The 20,069-nt window shown below is 40.7% G+C and overlaps 1 protein-coding gene across 4 annotated transcripts in view; it reads right to left on the bottom strand.

The window, feature by feature from the left end:
* CARF (calcium responsive transcription factor) overlaps positions 1 to 20,069 on the bottom strand; it is a 52,381-nt gene that overhangs the window by 12,535 nt on the left and 19,777 nt on the right. For 2 of the 4 annotated variants that reach the window (XM_074967955.1, XM_074967956.1), the window contains exons 7-12: positions 15,154 to 15,343; positions 12,489 to 12,609; positions 11,773 to 11,916; positions 8,745 to 8,975; positions 8,067 to 8,229; positions 5,884 to 5,959 (exon numbers count right to left, since the gene is read on the bottom strand). In XM_074967955.1, the coding sequence (XP_074824056.1) occupies positions 5,884 to 5,959; positions 8,067 to 8,229; positions 8,745 to 8,975; positions 11,773 to 11,916; positions 12,489 to 12,609; positions 15,154 to 15,343 (925 nt within the window). The remainder of the gene's footprint in view (positions 1 to 5,883; positions 5,960 to 8,066; positions 8,230 to 8,744; positions 8,976 to 11,772; positions 11,917 to 12,488; positions 12,610 to 15,153; positions 15,344 to 20,069) is intronic. The other 2 variants (XM_074967957.1, XM_074967958.1) reach the window with 2 other exon arrangements.

The raw sequence follows: 20,069 nt of genomic DNA, 5'->3' as shown, positions 1-20,069 counted from the left end.
GAGTAACAAGGAGGAAATCGGGGGGAATCTGATCAACATTTTAGATGTCTGTTCACAAATAAAAAGAGTATGGGGAATAAACAGGAAGAGCTGGACTAAATTATGATTTAATTGGCATCACAGAGACTTGGTGGGATAATGACTGGAATATTGGTATAGAGGGACACAGCTTGTTCAGAAAGGACAGGTAGGGGAGAAAAAGGGAGGAGAGGTTGCACTGTACATAAAGGATAGATACACTTGTTCTAAGGTCCAGGAGGAGGTGGGAGACAGACCAGTTGAGAGTCTTTGGGTAAAGATAAAAGGGTTAAAAAAATAGGGATGATGTCATGTGGGGGGTCTACTATAGACTACCAAATCAGGAAGAGGAGGTGGATGAGGCATTTCTAAGACAAATAAGAGTGATAGCCAAAACACAGGAACACGTAGTAATGGGAGACTAACTACCCAGATATCTGTTGGGAAAGTAATACAGCAAAACACAAAATTTCCAATGAATTCTTGGAATGTATCAGGGACCATTTTTTGTTCAAGAAAGTGGAGGAAGAAACTGGAGGACAGCCACTTTAGACTTGATTCTGACCAACAGGGAGGAATTGGTAGCAAATCTGAAGGTGAAAGGCAGTTTGGGTGACAGTGATCATTAATTGATAGATTTCATGATTCTAAGGAAAGGAAAGAGTCAGAGCAGCAGAATCAGGATAATGGACTTCAGAAAAAAGTAGAATTTAACAAACTCAGAGAACTGGTAGTATGGTTGCATGGGAAGAAAATCTAAGAGAAAAAGGAGTTCAGGAAAGCTGGCAGTTCCTCAAGGAGACAATAATTAAAGGCACTCCAGAACTTGCAGGCACCACATCGGTGGGGGACTCAGGAGCCCCAGCAGCAGTGACGGGGAAAGAAAACTAATAACTAAGGCTAAGTTTTTGTCAGGGATATTTTTAGTAAAAGTCATGGACAGGTCACGGGAAATAAACAAAAATTCACGGCAGCCCTTGACCTGTCCATGACTTTCACGAAAAATATCCCTGACAAAAACTTAGCCTTAGCAGGGAAAGAGAACGAATAACTAAGGCTAAGTTTTTGTCAGGGATATTTTTCGTGAAAGTCATGGTGCCTGTGATGTGGTGCCTGCAAGTTCCGGAGTTCCCCTGCCCCTGGGGCTGGGCTGCTGTAGGGTCCCCTCATCCCAGGCAGCTGGTAGCTGCAGGGTCCCCCAGCCGCTGGCTGCAGCTGGGCAACTGTGAGGAGTCCCTACCGCGGTGGGGACCTCGCGCACAGTCAAAAACAAATCAGGACAACCAATTTAATTGCCTTTTTTGAGAGGATTACTGACTTAGTGGATTGGGGGGGGAAAGCAGTAAATGTGATATACATTAATTTTAGTAAGGCTTTTGACACAGTTCTGCATGACATTCTCATATGCAAACTAGGGAAATGTGGTCTAGATGAAATTACTATAAAGTAGGTGCACGAATGGTTGAAAGAACATACTCAAAGAGCAGTTATCAATTGTTTGGTGTCAAATTGGGAGAGCATATCTAGTGGGATCCTGAAGTGGGTCAGTCCTGGGTCCAGTACTATTCAATAATTTTCATTAATGACCTGGATAATGGAGTAGAAAGTATGCTGATAAAATCTGCAGGTGACTCCAGGCTGGGAGGATTTGCAAGCACTTTGGAGGACAGGTTTAAAATTCAAAAGGATCTTGACAAATTAAGAGAATTGGTCTGGATTCAACAAGATAAAATTTCATAAAGACAAGTGCAAAGTACTTCACTTAAGAAGGAAAAATCAAATGCACAGTGAGGAATAATAATAAGAAAGGATCTGGTGGTTATAGTGGACCACAAACTGAATGAGTCATCAATGTGCTGCAGCTGCAAAAAAGACAAATATGATTCTGGGGCATAACAACAGGAGTGTTGTACGTATGATACTGGAGGTAATTGTCCCACTTTACTTGGCACTGGTGAGGCCCCAGCTGGAGTACTGTATCCAATTCTGGGCACCACAATTTAGAATAGATGTGGACAAGCTGGAAAGAGTCCAGAGAAGAGCAACAAAAATGATAAAGGTTTAGAAAACCTGACCTATGAGGAAAGGTTAACAAAATGGGGCATGTTTAGACTTGAGAAAAGAAGACTGAGGGGCAACCTGATAACAGTTTTCAAATATGCTAAGGTTGTTATAGAGAGGATGACCAATTTTTCTCCATGTCCATGAAGGTAGGACAAGAAGTCATGAGCTTAATCTTCAGCAAAGGAGATTTAGGTTAGATATAAGGAAAATATTTCTAACTATAAGGATAGTTAAGCTCTGGAATAGGCTTCCAAGGGAGGTTGTGGTCGTCATCATTGGAAGCTTTTAAAAATAAGCTGGACAAACACCTGTCAGGGATGGTCTAAGTTTACTTGGTCCTGCCACAGCACACGGGGCTGGACTTGATTATTTCTCAAAGTCCCTTCCAGCCATATATTTCTATGATTAACACGTCCTTACAGGATCAAATAGAAGACAAAACAGGCAGGAAAGAAGACCGTCTAACTATACCCAATGGAGCCATGCATTCAGTTTCTGCAGAAATATGAAAAAATCCACATCTCTCTGAATTCAGGTAGAATACAATATCTCACTGGATGTTTCCATATTTAATGGACTCATTTGTCTTGGAGAGCCAACTGTGGAGCCAAAATAAAACAAGATTTGATTTTTCTTCATTACTGCCAGCATCCAGGAACCAAATACTGTAAGCCCACCCATTCTCACATTGAGAACCACTTCTAAATGGCTTCTGGAGGTACAAATACCCGTCCATCCAAAATACACAAATATCTCCAGCCATTGATTTTTTTGAGGATAAAGGTGAATGGTATGAATCTGGTGGTTCTGTAAGATCCTCCTTTCTCTAACATGAGAGCCTTCCTCAAAAAAGGGACACTATTCAAATTATGAAGTCTAAAAATTGACCTCCTGTACTCTGACAGTTGCCCATACTGAAATTCTTACCTTAAGAGTTCCAAGCATAAGCGGTGTTTTTCAATTCAAAATGATCCATTGCAGCAGCAGCTAAAATAGAAGTTAAAAACAAAGGCCCAGCTTAGTGTGCAACTCGCTGTAAATACACTGGTGTGCATAGAGCTTTGCATCATGAAATAGGTGCACCAGCTTATTTACGAAGATTCACACATCAAGCCAAACATTTGTTTTTGTATTTTTCCTGCTACAACAAGGATAAGAATCTGTTTTGTGTGTGTGTGTAGTGTGGGGCAAGGGCTACATGCCAGGAATCCTTCAGGCAAGAACGGCAACATAGGATAACTGTTTGTGTGGGTAAATCTTTAAGCATAACGTTGACAGTGCCCCTTTAATATGCTATATTAGACTCCTCTATACAATATTCCTAACAAGACTATGATGCCCTGTCCCAAGGAGACAAATATATAAGATAGCCAACTTGATTAGCGCTACTGAAGTTAACTAAACCACAGATCTCTACAGTGTTATTTAAACATCTTGCAAGAAGACAATCTTTCACGCGGCTGGTATTGCTCCCTTACTAAAACTGCCAGGTTTTTTCAAGAGGTTCATCTCAATCATGCTGGAAAGGCATAACGAGTGGGATCGCACATGGATCAGTTCTGGGTCCAGTACTGTTCAATATCTTCATCAATGATTTAGATAATGGCAGAGAGAGTATAATTATAAAATTTGTGGACGATACCAAACTGGGAGGGGTTCCAAGTGCTTTGGAGAATAGGATTAAAATTCAAAATAATCTGGACAAAGTGGAGAAATGGTCTGAAGTAAATAGGATGAAATTCAATAAGAACAAATGCAAAGTACTCCACTTAGGAAGGAACAATCAGTTGCACACATACAAATTGGGAAATGACTGCCTAGGTAGGAGTACTGTGGAAAGGGATCTGGGGGTCATAGTGGATCACAAGCTAAATATGAGTCAACAGTGTAACTCTGTTGCAAAAAAAGCAAACATCATTCTGGGATGTGTTAGCAGGAGTATTGTAAGCAAGATACGAGAAGTAATTCTTTCACTCTACTCCATGCTGATTAGGCCTCAACTGGAGTATTGTGTCCAGTTCTGGGGGCCACATTTCAGGAAATTCATATCAAATTGGAGAAAGTCCAGAGAAGAGCAACAAAAATCATTAAAGGTCTAGAAAACATGACCTATGAGGGAAGATTGAAAAAATTGGGTTTGTTTAGTCTGGAGAAGAGAAGACTGAGAGGGGACATGACAACAGTTTCCATGTACATAAAAGGTTGTTACAAGGAGGAGGGAGAAAAATTGTTCTTCTTAACCTCTGAGGATAGTACAAGAAGTAATGGGCTTAAATTGCAGTACGGGTGGTTTAGGTTGGACATTAGGAAAAACTCCCTAACTGTCAGAATGGTTAAGCACAGGAATAAATTGCCTAGGGAGGTTGTGGAATCTCCATCATTGGCGATTTTTTAAGAGCAGGTTGGACAAACACCGGTCAGGGATGGTCTAGATAATACTTAGTCCTGCCTTGAGTGCAGGGGACTGGACTAGATGACCTCTCGAGATCCCTTCCAGTTCTATGATTTTATGTTAGAGAAGAACAAGAGAAAGAGAGCAGGGAAGGATTTTTTCTGAGACACATGTTTACACAATGGGAGGAACTGTCTAGATCAAGTATTCCTGAAACAAAGATTATTATTTGATGCATTAAAAATGTGTGTGTGTGTGTGGGGGGGGGGGGGAATAATTTGTTCTAGATTTCCTAATGAGGACCCTGATCCAGCAAAGCACTTAAGCCAATGAATAGTTTAAGGCATGCGAGTAGTCAGTAGGTCTAAATCACAAGCTTTAGAATTTTGTTTTACTATATATGTTTTAATCTGAAATAATAATAATAGTAAAATCCCCTTGATGGCAAAGACACGATAGTCCAATAAACCCCTCCCAACACCACATTTTGGAGCAGAATCCATTTTGACAAGACAACTGCCTTCAGAAATCCATATTCTGGCTTTTCTTCGCTTCCTTGTTAAGTGGTATAGTAACTGCTGTGAAGAGATACTGCCCTTACCTTATGCCTTCACCAAGAAAAATGATATTTCACAAGAATATCATTGAAGAAAGAGTGTAAGAAATGTGTCTCACTGCCTGGCTGTCAGCTAAAATCTGTATTTTTACAATAAAAATGTTAAAATGAATATCTCATTTAAATAAAATATACCAATAAAGGGGAAGTCAACAATGATTTGAAAAAGTCCCGATGACAGAATCAAAGTCTAAGGATTATTCTCGCCCAGTTCCGTCCCCTCCCCTGAGCGTGTCCTTGCTGCACAAATGAAATTGATGGGTGTTTTGCCATTGATTTCACTAGGAGCAGGAGTAGGGACATGGGCCCTGATTCAGCAAGGTACTTAATCGTGCTCAACTTTAAGCATGTGAGGAGCTCCCAACACCCACATGCTTGAAGTTAGGCATGTGCTCAAGAACCTTGCTGAATCGGGACCTTACTGATCATCTCCTTCTGCACCATTCCATCAAGCAAGCGCTAGAAAATTCTCTACATAGATGTTTTAAGTGTCTGAGCATTTCCTCCCAACCCAAATTGTTCTGCTCTTCAGTACACGTTAAAGAATGTTGTAAAAGACAAAGTCTTCAGTTTTCATCACTGCTACCTGCCGTATCAGGAATTGTAACAAGTTCCACAGACATGTAGTAAAGGGGGTGTGTGTGGGGAAAATGAGAATGGTCACTTCTTGGTGTGTTCAAATAAGAGAAGATAATTGCAAGATCTCTAAAAACCAGGCAGGATATCTGTACTTTTGTAACACATGTGACAAAAACAAAAATTGAACACAAGTAAGATATCAATATGCTCTTACCCTCTGTAGGTGGTGAGGCAAATGTAACAGTCACTGTTTCTGTGAGAACATTCCCACCGTCTGTGGTCCACTGGAGCTGAAAGGAAAAAGACCTCAGTTCTCAGGAATGGGAAGGGTGCTGAGCAGGATTCCCTACAATACTGGTACAGACTCAAACTACAGTGAAAATCAGTGTCCAAAACATCTTATTTCTGTATAGTGAGTGCTTTCTGAGTTTTTGGGTTACTTCTTAAAACTCTTAAAGGTGAAGTGCTGTGCTTTTAAAAGGATTCTAAAACACTTTCTGTCTGGTAGGCTAAATCCTCCTCAGAACTGGGGTAGACTTTAAAAATGAAAACAGATGCATTTTAAACACAAACTATTTGAAAATAATTTTCTCTATCATTTACAGGCTGGAACTTGAACTCAAGGATCTGCATGTATCCTGCAAAAAGCAGACATCAGAAACTCTTAAGAAGGGTAAAGGAATTCTGTGCCCTGCCCTGCTGTAGGTGGGATCACCAGCTATTGCAGGAGAACCAGTCTTGGCAGATATTAAAAAAAAACAAACTTTTCAGCTTTTGTGTAAAGTACATTTGTGAATTAAGCTCTTAAACACAGTATGTTTTTCCTATTTTTTTAAACCAAACATTTCAATTCACCTTGAAATGCTATGAAATTAAAGTGCCACCAGATCAGCAATACACAATCTGAGGCTCTTGAAACCTCACTTAGCTCTGCATGCGTTGGCTTGGAGTGAGGCATCACCCAGTGGCTATCTGGGTCTGAGTCAAAGACCCAGTGGGAGTCACCAAATCTTGATACCACTTTCCTCTACAACATACCAAAACAAACAAACAAAGTAATAATCCATCCATCCATTCCTCATCATCAATAGTTCTCTCTCACCTGGACTGCTACAACCTCATCCTCTTGTCTCCTCATCTCACTCCCATTCAGTCCGTTCCGAATGCAATAGACAATATTTTCATCCTCACTCACCAGCCAGACCACATTACTCCACTCTTCAAATACCTCTACTGGCTTGCCCTTCATCCAGAGAATCAAGTTTAGGATTCAAATTGCTGTCTTCAAGGTTATGCACCTGCCTTCATCTCAGCTCTTATTTATTACTATGTCCCACCTTCTTGTCTCCATGACTTCTTCCATGCCACCCCATACACGTGAACAGACTTCCAATTCCAACATGCAAAGTATCCATCCTTCATTCAAATCCCAACTAAAAACCTATTTCTCTTACAAGGCTTACAAATGCTAACCTGTGTCAATATAACATCCTCACCAATTCAGGTCTTCCAGTCCATGTCACTTTTCTATGTCTCTCAAAGTGCTTTTGTCTGCTATATGGCTCTTTAATGTTAATCTTTAGGCTATATATTAAACATGCATCCGATTTACAGGACCAAATGCACTTAGTGATGTGGGAGGTGGGCCTGTCTATCACAGCAGCCTATATCAAGCAGCATAAAATCTTGTCCACATTGCACTCTGGAAGAGCTGAGTTTGCCAGTTCTTGGCAATTCCTTCATAGCTAATAAAAAATCCTGTCAATGGAGAAATCCTTGTCAATGCTTGCCCAAAATTACTTTCTATATGAGAAGAAAATTAAGGGGCAACATACATTGGGGTACTGCGCACTTGTAAAGATTTATATTTTGTATTTACTGTTAGACACATTTTCTACAAAGTAGAGTAATAACACTTAGCATTAATATAGCACAATACACGTTCAAAACACTGTACAGACATTAACGAGACCACGTGAGGTAGACAGGTAAATTTCATCCCCATTTTACAGATAGGGAAAACGAGACAGACTTGTGAAGTGACTTCCCCAAGGCAACACAGTGGTAGAGCCAGGATTGAAACTCAAGACCTTTGAACGCTGTGCTCATTTCTTCAACTACACTGCCTTAAATTAATGTTCTCATTATATACCTCAGTACTGCATAAAGTATCAACTGTTAGCAACATTTCATTGATCATATATGGTTATAAAAGCCTACATTTAATCTATCCTTACTCAGACAAAACTTCCTTTGAAAATTTAACTAGTGGGAATACAAAATCAGCGGGCGCTTTGGCTGAATAAGAGCCAAGTAGTAAAATTTAAGTAAGGTCTTCAGGATTCATCTCAGAGATTCAGAAAGAAAGGAGAAGAAAGCGTGAAGCTCCAATAATACCGTTGCTGGGATGCTTTCCGAGTTATACACCATCTCCCCGTTTCCCAGGGACTTCTGCACCTCATGGATGTGGTTCTTGATGTCATTCACAGTTGGGAAGAAGGACAAGTTATGCCTCTCTGGCACTTCCTCAGGCTTGAACAATTCTCGCTCCACAAACTTTCTGTCAAGTATTGGAAAGGGGAGGGAGGGAAAAAGGGTGTTGTCAAAAGTTAAAACACACTTACAACATTAGGAGATGTTTCTCCTTCTTCTGCAGCCACCTCTGTCTCTGCCCTCAAATATGTTCCAAACGTTAAAAATTACAAGAAAAGAACAAGTTAGTAGATCCCATGACCTGGCTCTTCTCCTCTAGTATCCTGGAAATTTTACAGAGCTAACTCAATAAAATATACATTTCCAACACGAAGAACAAAAGCAGCCCTAGATGGTGATCTGGTATGAGGCAATATGAGGAGCTGGAATGCTAGGTAGTTACATCGAAGGTAAAGTCCAATAAAAAAAATAAATGAGATGCTAATGCTATATGTGGGGATAAATTCAGCTAATGCAATATGGGGGGATAGATTCGTGAAAGAATCAGCATTGCCACATAGCTTCAAGTCAAATTAACTGAATGTATAGTTGATAAAGTGCAATGGAAAGAAGGCAGTACAGTTAGAGTGGATTATGCTATACCTTAGTTGTTTCCTCACTGCATAGACTTGTTCTATTCCCTGAGACACCAGTTCTCGGATCTTATCTGCTACTTGTGGGTGAAGTCGGGAGGGTAAAGTACAGTTCTCATCTCTCACCGCATCTTCCTCTTCCTCAGGAGGAGATATGGGGAAAGCGGATGGTGAAGGAGGGAGGCAGGTCTCCATTTCGTGATACTGGTGGGCCTGCTGGGTGGGTAATTGCACGTACCATCTGACGAGAAGGAGAGTTTCCAGGTACAATTCCAAAATAAAGACAATAAAACAAAATCATTTATTTAAATCCTTCCCCAGGAAGGGAACAATGCAATTGAATGAAGACCCTCTAATCTGGCCATCAACAAAACTTGTATATATACACAACTAACAGCATTCATTACTAGCACAGGTTTCAGAGGAGCAGCCGTGTTAGTCTGTATCAGCAAAATGAACAGGAGTACTTGTGGTACCTTAGAGACTAACAAATTTATTTGAGCATAAGGGGAAGTGGGTTGTAGCCCACGAAAGCTTATGCTCAAATAAATTTGTTAGTCTCTAAGGTGCCACAAGTACTCCTGTTCTTATTACTAGCACATACAGCTTTCTCCCACCCCCACATAGGGACAGCGAGTATGTCTGCCTTGTATGGCACCAAACACATAGTTAATACTTAAAGTAACAACCAGCTTTTACATAATTTTGAGTACAAACCTAAAACAAAAAACTCCCAGAGATTACTCTTTTCTTTCAAGAAGCTTTAAATCTGTGCCCCAAAGCTTCCATAAAATGTACAGTACTGCAGTACAGGATTTTTGGCTTGAGATCTGAAGGGAATATTCATTGAGCCACCCCTCTCTCTGAATCTCTGCACTGCACCAAGCATTCCATCCTTACAGCTAAGCACTAGATAGGACTCCTTTCATGTCAATGATCCTCTTAATTGACAAGAAAGGTGGCTATTGATCCAGATGAGGTATTCTTCCTCTCCCACTCCCCCAGTTTCACATATTGCTCTGTAGCACTCCCCAGTCCTGATGGCCCCGTGATGGAAGAATCCACAGGGAATCAAACACAGCTCTCCCAAATGGCAATGCAGACATGCAGAGGGTGCTGAATCAGTCAATATAGGAGGCACCTTAACCAGTGCTTTGACACCACATGCTTTCTAACCAATATGTAGATGAAATACATAAATATAGTTGCTCTGATGGACAGTGTATCCCAAACGTGGAGGGTCCATCTATGCCTTTCTTTTTGGAAAGACTGTGGGACAGATTACAATGAGTGTGGTATAATCATTAGAGAAAGACTGGACAGCAGCACACTGCGAGGGTTATGCAACCGACTTGCTTTGTAGCTTTGAGCAAATAATTGAACCTCACTATGCCTCAGTCTCCCAGTCTGTAAAATGGGAATAATAATAATAGTTAGTTACTTTGCAGGGATGCATGCGCCTTAATCATGAAGTGCTTTCAGAGCCTCAGATGAAAGACATTTCACAGAAACATTGTTATTCCACTTTTTGGTTTTCTATTTAATACTTTTAGGTATAGCACGTAAACAAAAAATAATGTTCAGATAGTACTAATTTACACTGACAAATATTCTGACTCACTACTCTTGGCTCACTCAATTTTGCCTAAGTATTACAAGCAAATATGGGGCTTGATTCATCTCTGCAAGCAGAAGGGGGGGTTAAGCACTCCCTTCAGCCCATGGAGAGAGCTGTACCTTAGAGCAAATTCATCCCTTAGAACAGGTAGACAGTGGTACTACTGTTGCCCTTCGCCAAAGGGAACTGCTTTGATTTGTGGTTAGGGCTTCAACAGGGCTACACAGACAGAACCTGCCAAAGAAATGTGCTGATTCAGCATATCTCTTGGGTTCTCTAGCCTTGCTTTCTCCCTGGAAAATACCAGCCTGTTCCAGGTCCCCTAATGGAGTATAACTTTATAAAACATCCTCACCCTATGAGCGTTCCTAGGCAGACATTCTGCCACTGCATGGCTACAGCCTGGATTTTGCTGGCAGAGGTGAATCAAATGTGGAAGATCAAACCCTTTATGGAGAACCCAGCTATACTTACACTTAATGAGCCTTGCTGTTTACAGTATATGGGTGTTTTAATATGGTTCTTGAAACTGACATTATCTTCACCAAAAATTATTAATGTTCCCTTCCCCCCCCCCCCATGCTCACTATGGTCATATGCAAATAAGGTAAATGGGTCCAGTACTGCAAACCTTTACTCGTGTATATTCCCACTGATGTCAATAGGTCTATGTAAATATGTTTTACCCACATGAATAAGGGTTTGTAGGGGAAAACCCTTCTTGTGGTCTCTCCGTCAGGCTGTTCACAGAAGCCACATCCATGATTTGTTTATTCACATTTTGAAAGTTCTAGCCCAGATCCTTGGCTGTGGATCAGCAATGTCCAGCACAATTCACCTCGGGGGTGAGGGGTGGGAAGGGAGTGTGTGTGTGTGTATGTGCGCACAAAGATGGTTTAAGTCACCTTTGTGCTCCTTTGATCTTGGGGCTACTCTGGTCCCCTGGCATAAGGAAGAGCGTCTGATTTGAGGCTCTGCTACCTCGTGTTGGCTGCCAACAGACCCAAGGATAAAGGACTGCTCTGACCACACCCTCCTGCTCTCCGAGTCATGCTCTGGGACAGCCACAGGAAGGCAGGTTGTGAAGGAGAAGCCATTACACCAATGTACAGCATCTAAAGATCCTCCCGTACTGGAAGTGCCTTTGGGGCACAAAGCCATCCAAGTTGGGAGAGGTCTGGCTCATTGTTGGTAACGTCCACACTCTTGTAACTGCTTCTGTCTGTATTCTGAAGCGTATTTTACGTAACTCCCACAGTATGGTATGTTACACACTTACAAAACACTTAGGAGTTCCCTTGTGAATGGTTTTCTACCTTTTACAACAGATTTTAATGAAGCCCCTTTTAAAAATAGCCAAGCAACTGATTTTCCTTTCCCCCTCCATTTGTCCAGATAAAGAAACGAGTGAAAATTTCACCTGAGGACCCCTCCAGCATCTATCAAATTCTTCTTCAGCATGTTGAAAGCTTTCTCTTGCTCCATTCTTATGATTTTCTTGTCAATTTTGGGGTCAGTAGGAACTCTATACTCAGGAAACTTTTGAACCTTTTTAATATAGATCCTTCCAAGAAAAAACAAAACAAAAACCAGAAAAATCCAGCTTCATTATACTTCTCCCTCAGGGGAAGGCAGAAACTATTTTATTTCAGACTATTTTTATTGTAAAGAAACTGCAGGAAACTCAAGCAAAGAGGTTCAAAGGGTGGAGAAGCCCCAGAAGTTCTCTAAAGGATTGGTCAGTAAGGTAAAAAGTGAACTAGAAGAGCCATTCCTGAAACCCAGGAAGCTGACAGCAGAAAGCTCAAAGGGGGGATGAGAATACAGAAGATGCCACCGGAGTTGGATAGGGAGAGGTTTTTGGTGAATGGCAAGAGCTATACATTCCCTGATAAATATAACTCCAAAATAACAGATTTAGGAGACCTATCAGATTCTAGCCACATCCACTTTCATGGAAAATTATCCTTCTTCTCTCTAAATGAACATTAACTCCTACCTGTATAGGAGACAAAGCAAAATATATTTAAAATCTATGTCACAACACAGTTACCAATTAGGTTTCTTGAGATGCAAGCTCTCTTATATCAGTTACCAGTTTCTCCAGATCTTTTCAGCTTTGTAGCTAATGCTTACCGTGCTGGACAAGTGGCTTTGTACAGCTGGCAGGAGGCATTTTCCGGCTCGCCAGTTTTTTTGGGCTGGAAACCTTTCCTCCTGGGCCCATACTGGCATTCCATCACAATGGCTCTGCTTCCTGTGGACAGAAAGCAACTGGCTCTGTTATTAATTCAAACATCCAATGGTTCCAGCCAGCAGACGACAACAAAAAAAGATTTCTGAGGAGAGAAGAGTGATTTGAAGCACTTATTTTCATTCTTTTCTTGGAAGAACACATGTTCAGGGTTGGGGGTGCCTGAGTTACAGAGTGGCTGCTTTCCCCATAATACTACTCAGCACTTATGGAACACATCACAGTTTCAAAGGACTTTCCAAACTAGCTAATCTTCACAAAACTCCTGTGAGATAGGTAATTAAATATTATCATAGCCATTTTACAGGGGTGAAAATTGAAACACAGAGTTTTAAAGACAGATTCTGCCACCTTTACTCATGTTTAGCACCAGTACTTTACACAATGAGTAGTCTTATGGGCTATTTATTGAGTAAGGTGCTCTACCAAACGCAAGTAGAGGTGACAGAATCTGATTCTAAATTGTACAGTAAATCAAAGGCACAGCTGAAATCAAGACTTGGGAGTTCATTACTTCTTGTGCCATGTACAGTTCTTTAGCCTTGCTGCCACTTGATTTCTTACAGGTTATTAAGGTTTGTGAATTTGATTCCAATTTCTTCTATTAACCAATATTATATCAACATGGTACCCAATATAAATATTACTGTGCAAGAAAGACAGATTTCCACAACATTTGTGAAAACTTCATTGGAGTAACTGGTTTCTTTTATTCAGACTTACGGCAAAGAGGAGTGAAGTAAAAGACGTAGCCTGACAGAACTGGGAAGGGAACCATTATTTGTTCTGAAGAACATTTAACTTTGTTCCCCAGCACCTCCCATTCATAATCCAAATACTTTAGCATCCTGATTTTTAAATACCATTTTCTAGATATGTTTATTGTGTCACACTGCTGAGTTATGAGCGGATTCTAAATGATGATCAAAAATATTTTGCATGAGAATGTGACATTAAAATATCAACGCAAATAGAGATGCTATTTAAAAAGAGGAACTAGATGATATAGTGGACTAGTGCACTGACTTTTCTTACTGGAAATCTGGGAACAAATATTGGCTTAGGTCACTAATGAAAAAGAATTTGGTAGTTTCAACCTCGTCCTTGCCTGCATGCATGACAAAAATAATTTGACAGGACCCTGATTTTACCAAGGTCTCAAGTGTCCAAAATCCTACTAAAATCAGGGTTTCAATAACTGAAGCTTTCTGTTTCACAATACAGAATGTTGGCCAGCTTCTTCAAAGCTAACTGGTTCAGCAGAAGCAGAGGCAGGCCAGGGACTGAAGAACAACTCCACTTATGCAGAGATTAGAAACTCCGCAAGAACAGCACTTCAGTCCTGCACAGCTCAAGACCTCTGCAGGCCTGAAACTCTACTTCTATAGAGCCTCAGTAAGTGTGACACCACAGCAACATAACTGATCTTCAGTTAACTAGGAAGTCAAGTTAACTGGAGTTTGGAAAATCAAGGTTCCATTTTAACCTGCAGCCTCTGTTCAAAAGAAGGGTAGGATTTTTAACAACAGGGGTGTTGTAGACTAGAAGTAAAATTCATGAGTAGAATAGTGTGTAGAAAGTATATACAGTGCTTCCTTACCTCTCTGTCTGGCCAAAGCAGGCAATATTAAAAGCAGGCTAAATTAATCCACAATATTTTTTAAAACAAAATATTAACTGAGCATGTTTTTACTCTCTCTCTCTCGGAGAATCATTTGTTAAGCTAATCTCACAAGTTGCTAAACAGAACTGGTGTCTCTTGCGGGGGGGTGGGGGGGGGAGTTTGTTTTTCTGGATGTGTCCTTTAATATATTCTTGCTCCTCTTCATAGCTGAATGGCCTTAGGAGGGTTTTAGGCCTTAAAATGGGTGATGACATTTCACTTTTTCAGTTACTTTCAGCTCAGACAAATGCATCCTGCAGTCAACCATGTATCGTATCCCACAGGTCCCATTTAAACAAGAACAGACTTGATCAGTTTCACATCTCAAATTCACACTCACACTCATTCAATACTCGCTCTATGACTCAAGAAATATGAAATCACAAATTGGTAAAGTCTACACATTTATTTAGAAGATTCATCTCTCTGGCTAAGTTTTTTGAAAGTTTTTTTAGAGTGATTTTAAATACCTTATAGGTTCCTACTGACCAAGGTTTTCAGCAGGATCCCCAGAAACCTTAGTAATGTTGATGGATCAATCTCTTACCACCCTCATGAAAACTTCAATGTCCATGCAGAGCAGACAGGACCCTCATCTCTAAGGTCTCATTCAAAAGATGCTTAATTAACCTAACTCTGAAGGATGAAGGGCTTGAATCACTCACATTGGAACGTGAACCTGTGTTCCAGGGAATCTAGATATTTCTAACTTGGGCTTAGACCACTAAGCCATCCTTTCCCAAGTTTGTGCCTTGATTTTACCAATACCTAGTAACATTCTGCCAGAATACTAAGGTATAGCTTCATGAGGATCCTTCTTTTGGCCAGCTGACTAGTGATTTTGAAACTCTGAAAATAATTATTAAAAAAAAAAAGTTAATTACCTGCATTGATAAAAGGGATCCCATCATATGGGACATACTGAGATTTCCACATCAACCGTGTGGCGGGTTTGGCTGGGCTTGGAGACTGGCGCGTCCCCCACACACTTTGTGTTTGCTGCTTGTGTAGCGTTAGAACACTCTCTAATTCTGTCTCGCTCACACAATAGCCGCGGTACGAGTCCCCAATTTTCTGCATGGAAAGGAGGTGAAATTATAGGATTATTCACCAATCTGACTGCTGTCGGTACCCAAGAAAATGAATGCAGTCAGGGACTCTGGCATGGTGGCAGGTGAGGAGACTGTCTGAAATGCTTTGTGCACTGGTTGCATCACAACCAGATTTACCATAGGGTCTAACATAAGACCAGCCTTCAGTGAGTTCATAGCACAGGTGTTTGTCAGCAATCTGAGACCATAAGTAAAATACTCTGAATGTCTGAGCTTTGGTCCATTATTATAACAACACAGTTATCTACAGTATAACCCCATTTCTAAACGTTTTGGAGATATCCAAAACCTTCCAAACACAAATACATTTTGGGTAGGTGAGGGAGCAAGGCATGCAGTCAGGAGTTGTAACTGACCTTCCGTTAACTGGTGTTTAGATAAATGGGGTTATTCTCTAGTACCAAAAGACAGAACCAGATGAGTTCCTTTACCCTGGACCATTCCCTTAATTTCAGACTTTTCTACTAAAATAAATACTTATTAAATGTCAGTGCATTTTAGGAAATATTTTTGGTGACCTGCTGGTCACATCTAAGAGGAGGAACAAATAATTCAAGCAGAGTTTCTTCCATACACACCGGTCACAGTCAGTCACTTGCATGCCACCTTGCATCACATCTCCAGCTGACTACAATGGACCTCTGCGGGCTCAGTGCTAAAAGTTCCTCACACTGACTCCACTTGACTTTTGTTGTTGGCTATCTGCTAAATGTATTAACTTAAAACAGGCAAATTCACACCTCAGCACCTCACATAGCATCCAGACTCTACAGGTGATCATCAATGGGCTTCATCTATACCCCAATCCACCAACAAGGAAACAGATGAGAAAACCACAGAACAGAAAAACAAATGCCATACAGCACATAGCTGCCACCCGCCCCATCCCTCCCTCCAAGATGCTACAGGTTCTCTGCAAACCATTCTGGAGCAACTGGAAAATAAATACAGCCTCTTTGGGCTGCAAAGCCGGAAAATGTATGTGCTAGAAAAACTATAGTAGCAGATACTTTGCTAGATGCCACACACAGAAAGTGAGCACGTTAAAACCCTTATAAAAGAAATGATTCAGAGTGGAAAGATGTAACCAGACTTTTAGAAAAGTAGATGATACCATAGATTTTGAAAATGAAAGCTGAAAAGGGCCCAATGTACATAATAAACCCACTGATGGAAGTACATTTTGTGACTGATAAGGGAGACAGAGACAGAATAATAAGCAGCAGCAAGAGACCTTAAGAAAAACCAAAACACAGTGTTTCACTTGACGTCTTCATTCCCCTGATGTTTTTCCGGCCTCTCAAACAATAACAACTTGGCTCCTTTGCAACCCAATGGTTCCATTTTTTGAGCCAAATTCAACCCCGGCAACAGTAGATACAACTTCATGGTCTTCAGTGGAGATGCACATACTTACAATATAACTGAATTTGGCCCAACTTATATATCGTTAAGATTCGGCGTGAGTGCACATGCTTGCAGAGTGAGAATAACAGTCTTTATTACAAATTTTGATTATCTTTAGAATTAAAAACACAAAATTTAAAAAAAATGCAGAGTTGATAGAGTGAAGAATAGGATGGACTGAATCAACAATGACAGCAGAGAAGCAGGGAAGCAAAGCAACTGAATTGGATCTGAAGATGGATAAATCACTGACTCTCAAGAGCATAAAAGCAAAAGCCTTGGAAAGCCGGGTTTTTAAAAATACATGTTCTGAGAGTTCTTGAGGACGTTGAAGACCCAGACAGAAACACTAGGTAAAATTCTCTCTCTCCAACACTAAACATTAACTTTAAGGGAGTTACTCTATGCTGGTGTGTACAGAAAATGTGCTGGGTCTTTAGCTATTGGAGGAGCTCCAGGCACAAGTTAGAGGATGCAGAGGCAAAATGCTCATTGCTATTTCTAGCTGCAAGGACAGAAGGGATTTTGGCATCTGCCAGAAATTCAAAAATAAATAAATAAATAAAATCTGCTCTGCGCAGGTTGTTAACTCAGAGCACAGGTTTGAGAGCATTAAACCAAAGAGACAACATTCAGTTCTCTCTGGAGAAAACATTCTTGAATAAAATACATCAGAGAAAATACATTCTCTCTATTCTCTGAAATGAAAACAATGGTTACATATTAAAAAAAACACATTTACATTTTGGATTCTTTCTTCCACTAAACACCTGATCCAGAAAAAATGATGAAGAATTACACAATGGATTGTGATTTTGAGATCATCATCATTTAACAAGTGGCAGGCCTGTACTTGCTGTAATTTCCTCTTTGTCCCCCAATTACTTTATTTAATTGCTTTATGTCTTGGGGGGGAAGGTTCCATTTTTTTAAAGTGTTACTTTAGCCTTTATTTATTATTTGATCAGGCTACATTAAGAAAAAGTTTCACACAGAATTTAAATATTAAAAAGATGGCTGATATCTGCTATACACCCCTTCTTATATTTATAATGTAGATTAGGCGTATCAACACAAGTTAATTTTGTACTTATGTTCCCACAATGGTATGCATCCATCACAACAGTAAAGGTGCTAATGCATTCTTACCAGAAGGTCATGAAAACTTGCTCTGAGCCGATATGCCTGATGGTGGCAAGGAATGCCTTTCATTTGTATGTTTATTTTGCTTAGCTCTGAAACTGGTAATATTACCTTGTATTTAGTCTTGTATGTTTCAGTCAGTCAACATTCTAGTCTACACTAGAATATAAAATACAGAACAAGCTGCTACAATTAAACACATGCCCCACAACCACTATCATCAGGCAAATGCCTGAAAAAAAACAAACAAACCCAATCCCCTGCACCATGCTGGTCAACATATTTGGGCTCTGAGAGACCAGTGAGGAAAACAACTTCTAGAGAAAGAGGACCTCCATTGAGATTCCTTGCCTCCAGCCCTCCTCCACATTCAAATCTTAGTGATTTCTCAGCTTAGACACCCAAGGTTGAGCTCAAACCATCACAATATTATACATAGAAAGAGGAAGTCTCAAGTAGCCTGGATCCAGACCATATAATGTTCTGCTGATCATACTAAACATCTTGAATTGCATGTAGAAGTGAACCCGAAGTCCACCATGACTGCAGAGAATTGCTGCAACATATACTCCCTGTAGCCAGGTCTGCTATGTAAGTGAATAGCTGTATTCTGCAACAGCTGAAGTTTCTGCACCTTCAAGAGTAGCCTCACCTACAGCACATGGCAGCAATCCAATCTGACGGTTAAAAAGCTATGGGGCTAGTTAGTGGAAGGATGTCTAGTGATAAATACAGTAACTTTACAGTAAAAGTTTGCAATTGCCTAGCCATCTATGCTACCTGGGAAGCCAGGTGCAATGAAGTTATCCAGAAGAGCATCAGATTACACACCTCCTTTACAATAGGCAGGAACATGCCTTCAATAATGGGAGCAAATACATCACCACCAGTCCTTCCAGAGGCTTCCATAACCAGCACCCCATCTTACTCTCATTCAAGGCCCTACGTTTGCCAGGTACAAGGACAATTAGGGAACCACGGCATCCTAGTGAGGTAAGACAGGCCTACAGTTGTATGTTGTAAGTTGGTGGCCCTGTAGGCCTAATAAAGTCAATCTCCCATCACCGCTTTACTTACACACAGAACAGAGTATTTTCCTCAAAAAGGGGCCTTCAGATGCATGATCAGTTGTCTTATATCAATCCCTGGGATCTTTCTGAGAGGAAATAATGGAACCACAGGAAGTGTGAACCTAACAGCTCCAGTCATGGTCCCCAAGTGATTCAACAAAAGTTTGCACAACTGTCCAATAAATCTGGCTTCTAGGAATGCTGTGAGGTGTTCAGCAACCTGCCACACAGCTGAAAAAGCACTTCGTTAATTCAGCCCATCAAAAATCTTCAGAATGTGATCAAAAATCCTTTACTGTAAATTATAATCCTTCACTTAAAAAAATAAGATACATCAAAATGTCTGCTCCAATTCACCTCAATGAAGTAAACTCCACAGCTTACCTGGGCCATTTAAATACATAGACAAAGCTTGTAGTTTTGCATAAGCGATGCGTGATAAGTTGACGGAACAGAACAGATGTAGGGAGAATGGCTCAGCTAGGCACAGGAGGGGCATGGTCAGCAACAGCCCTTAATGCTGACTTTGGAAAGGTGCAGCTTTTGCTGCTCTGTGCTTGTTGCCAGATAGACAGCAGTCCTACAGTCATGCACAGGAGCTGAGGCACTGACTGCCTCACCTTCTTGAGCTGCAGAATGCTACTGGGTCCTGAGCCTAGTGCTCAAGGGAACAACAATTATGTACTGCAGCCAGCTCCAGCACAAGCATAACAGGTAAAGCCCCCATGTGCTCTTTTCTCCAAGGGCACCCATGCAGGCACTAATACTGTTAACATTCAGTTTGTCCTGAAAAGTGACTGAAAAAGTGGAATTCTGGGGTAGTATGTTTATTGTCTCAAGTGTGCTCAGCTCAGCTGAGAAGTAAAGAAGGGGTTTCTCTAACTGCTGGTCCGGCAAACGTCGCTTGAGTTCTTTCCTTCTAACATATCACCAGCAATAAAAGGTTCCCCAGGACAAGCTCGGCTAAGTTACATCTGAAAACTCCAGATTATGCCCTCAATGACAACTATACAACCCATTTGCCTTCAATGGGCTTGCACAGTATAACTGACTGGAACTTAGTAAAAC

The sequence above is a fragment of the Natator depressus genome, chromosome 11 (genome assembly GCF_965152275.1).
Source record: "Natator depressus isolate rNatDep1 chromosome 11, rNatDep2.hap1, whole genome shotgun sequence".
Classification (NCBI taxonomy): Eukaryota; Metazoa; Chordata; order Testudines; family Cheloniidae; genus Natator; species Natator depressus.
The sequence above is the reverse complement of the archived record's forward strand: the minus strand, read 5'-3'. Positions and strand labels throughout refer to the sequence as shown.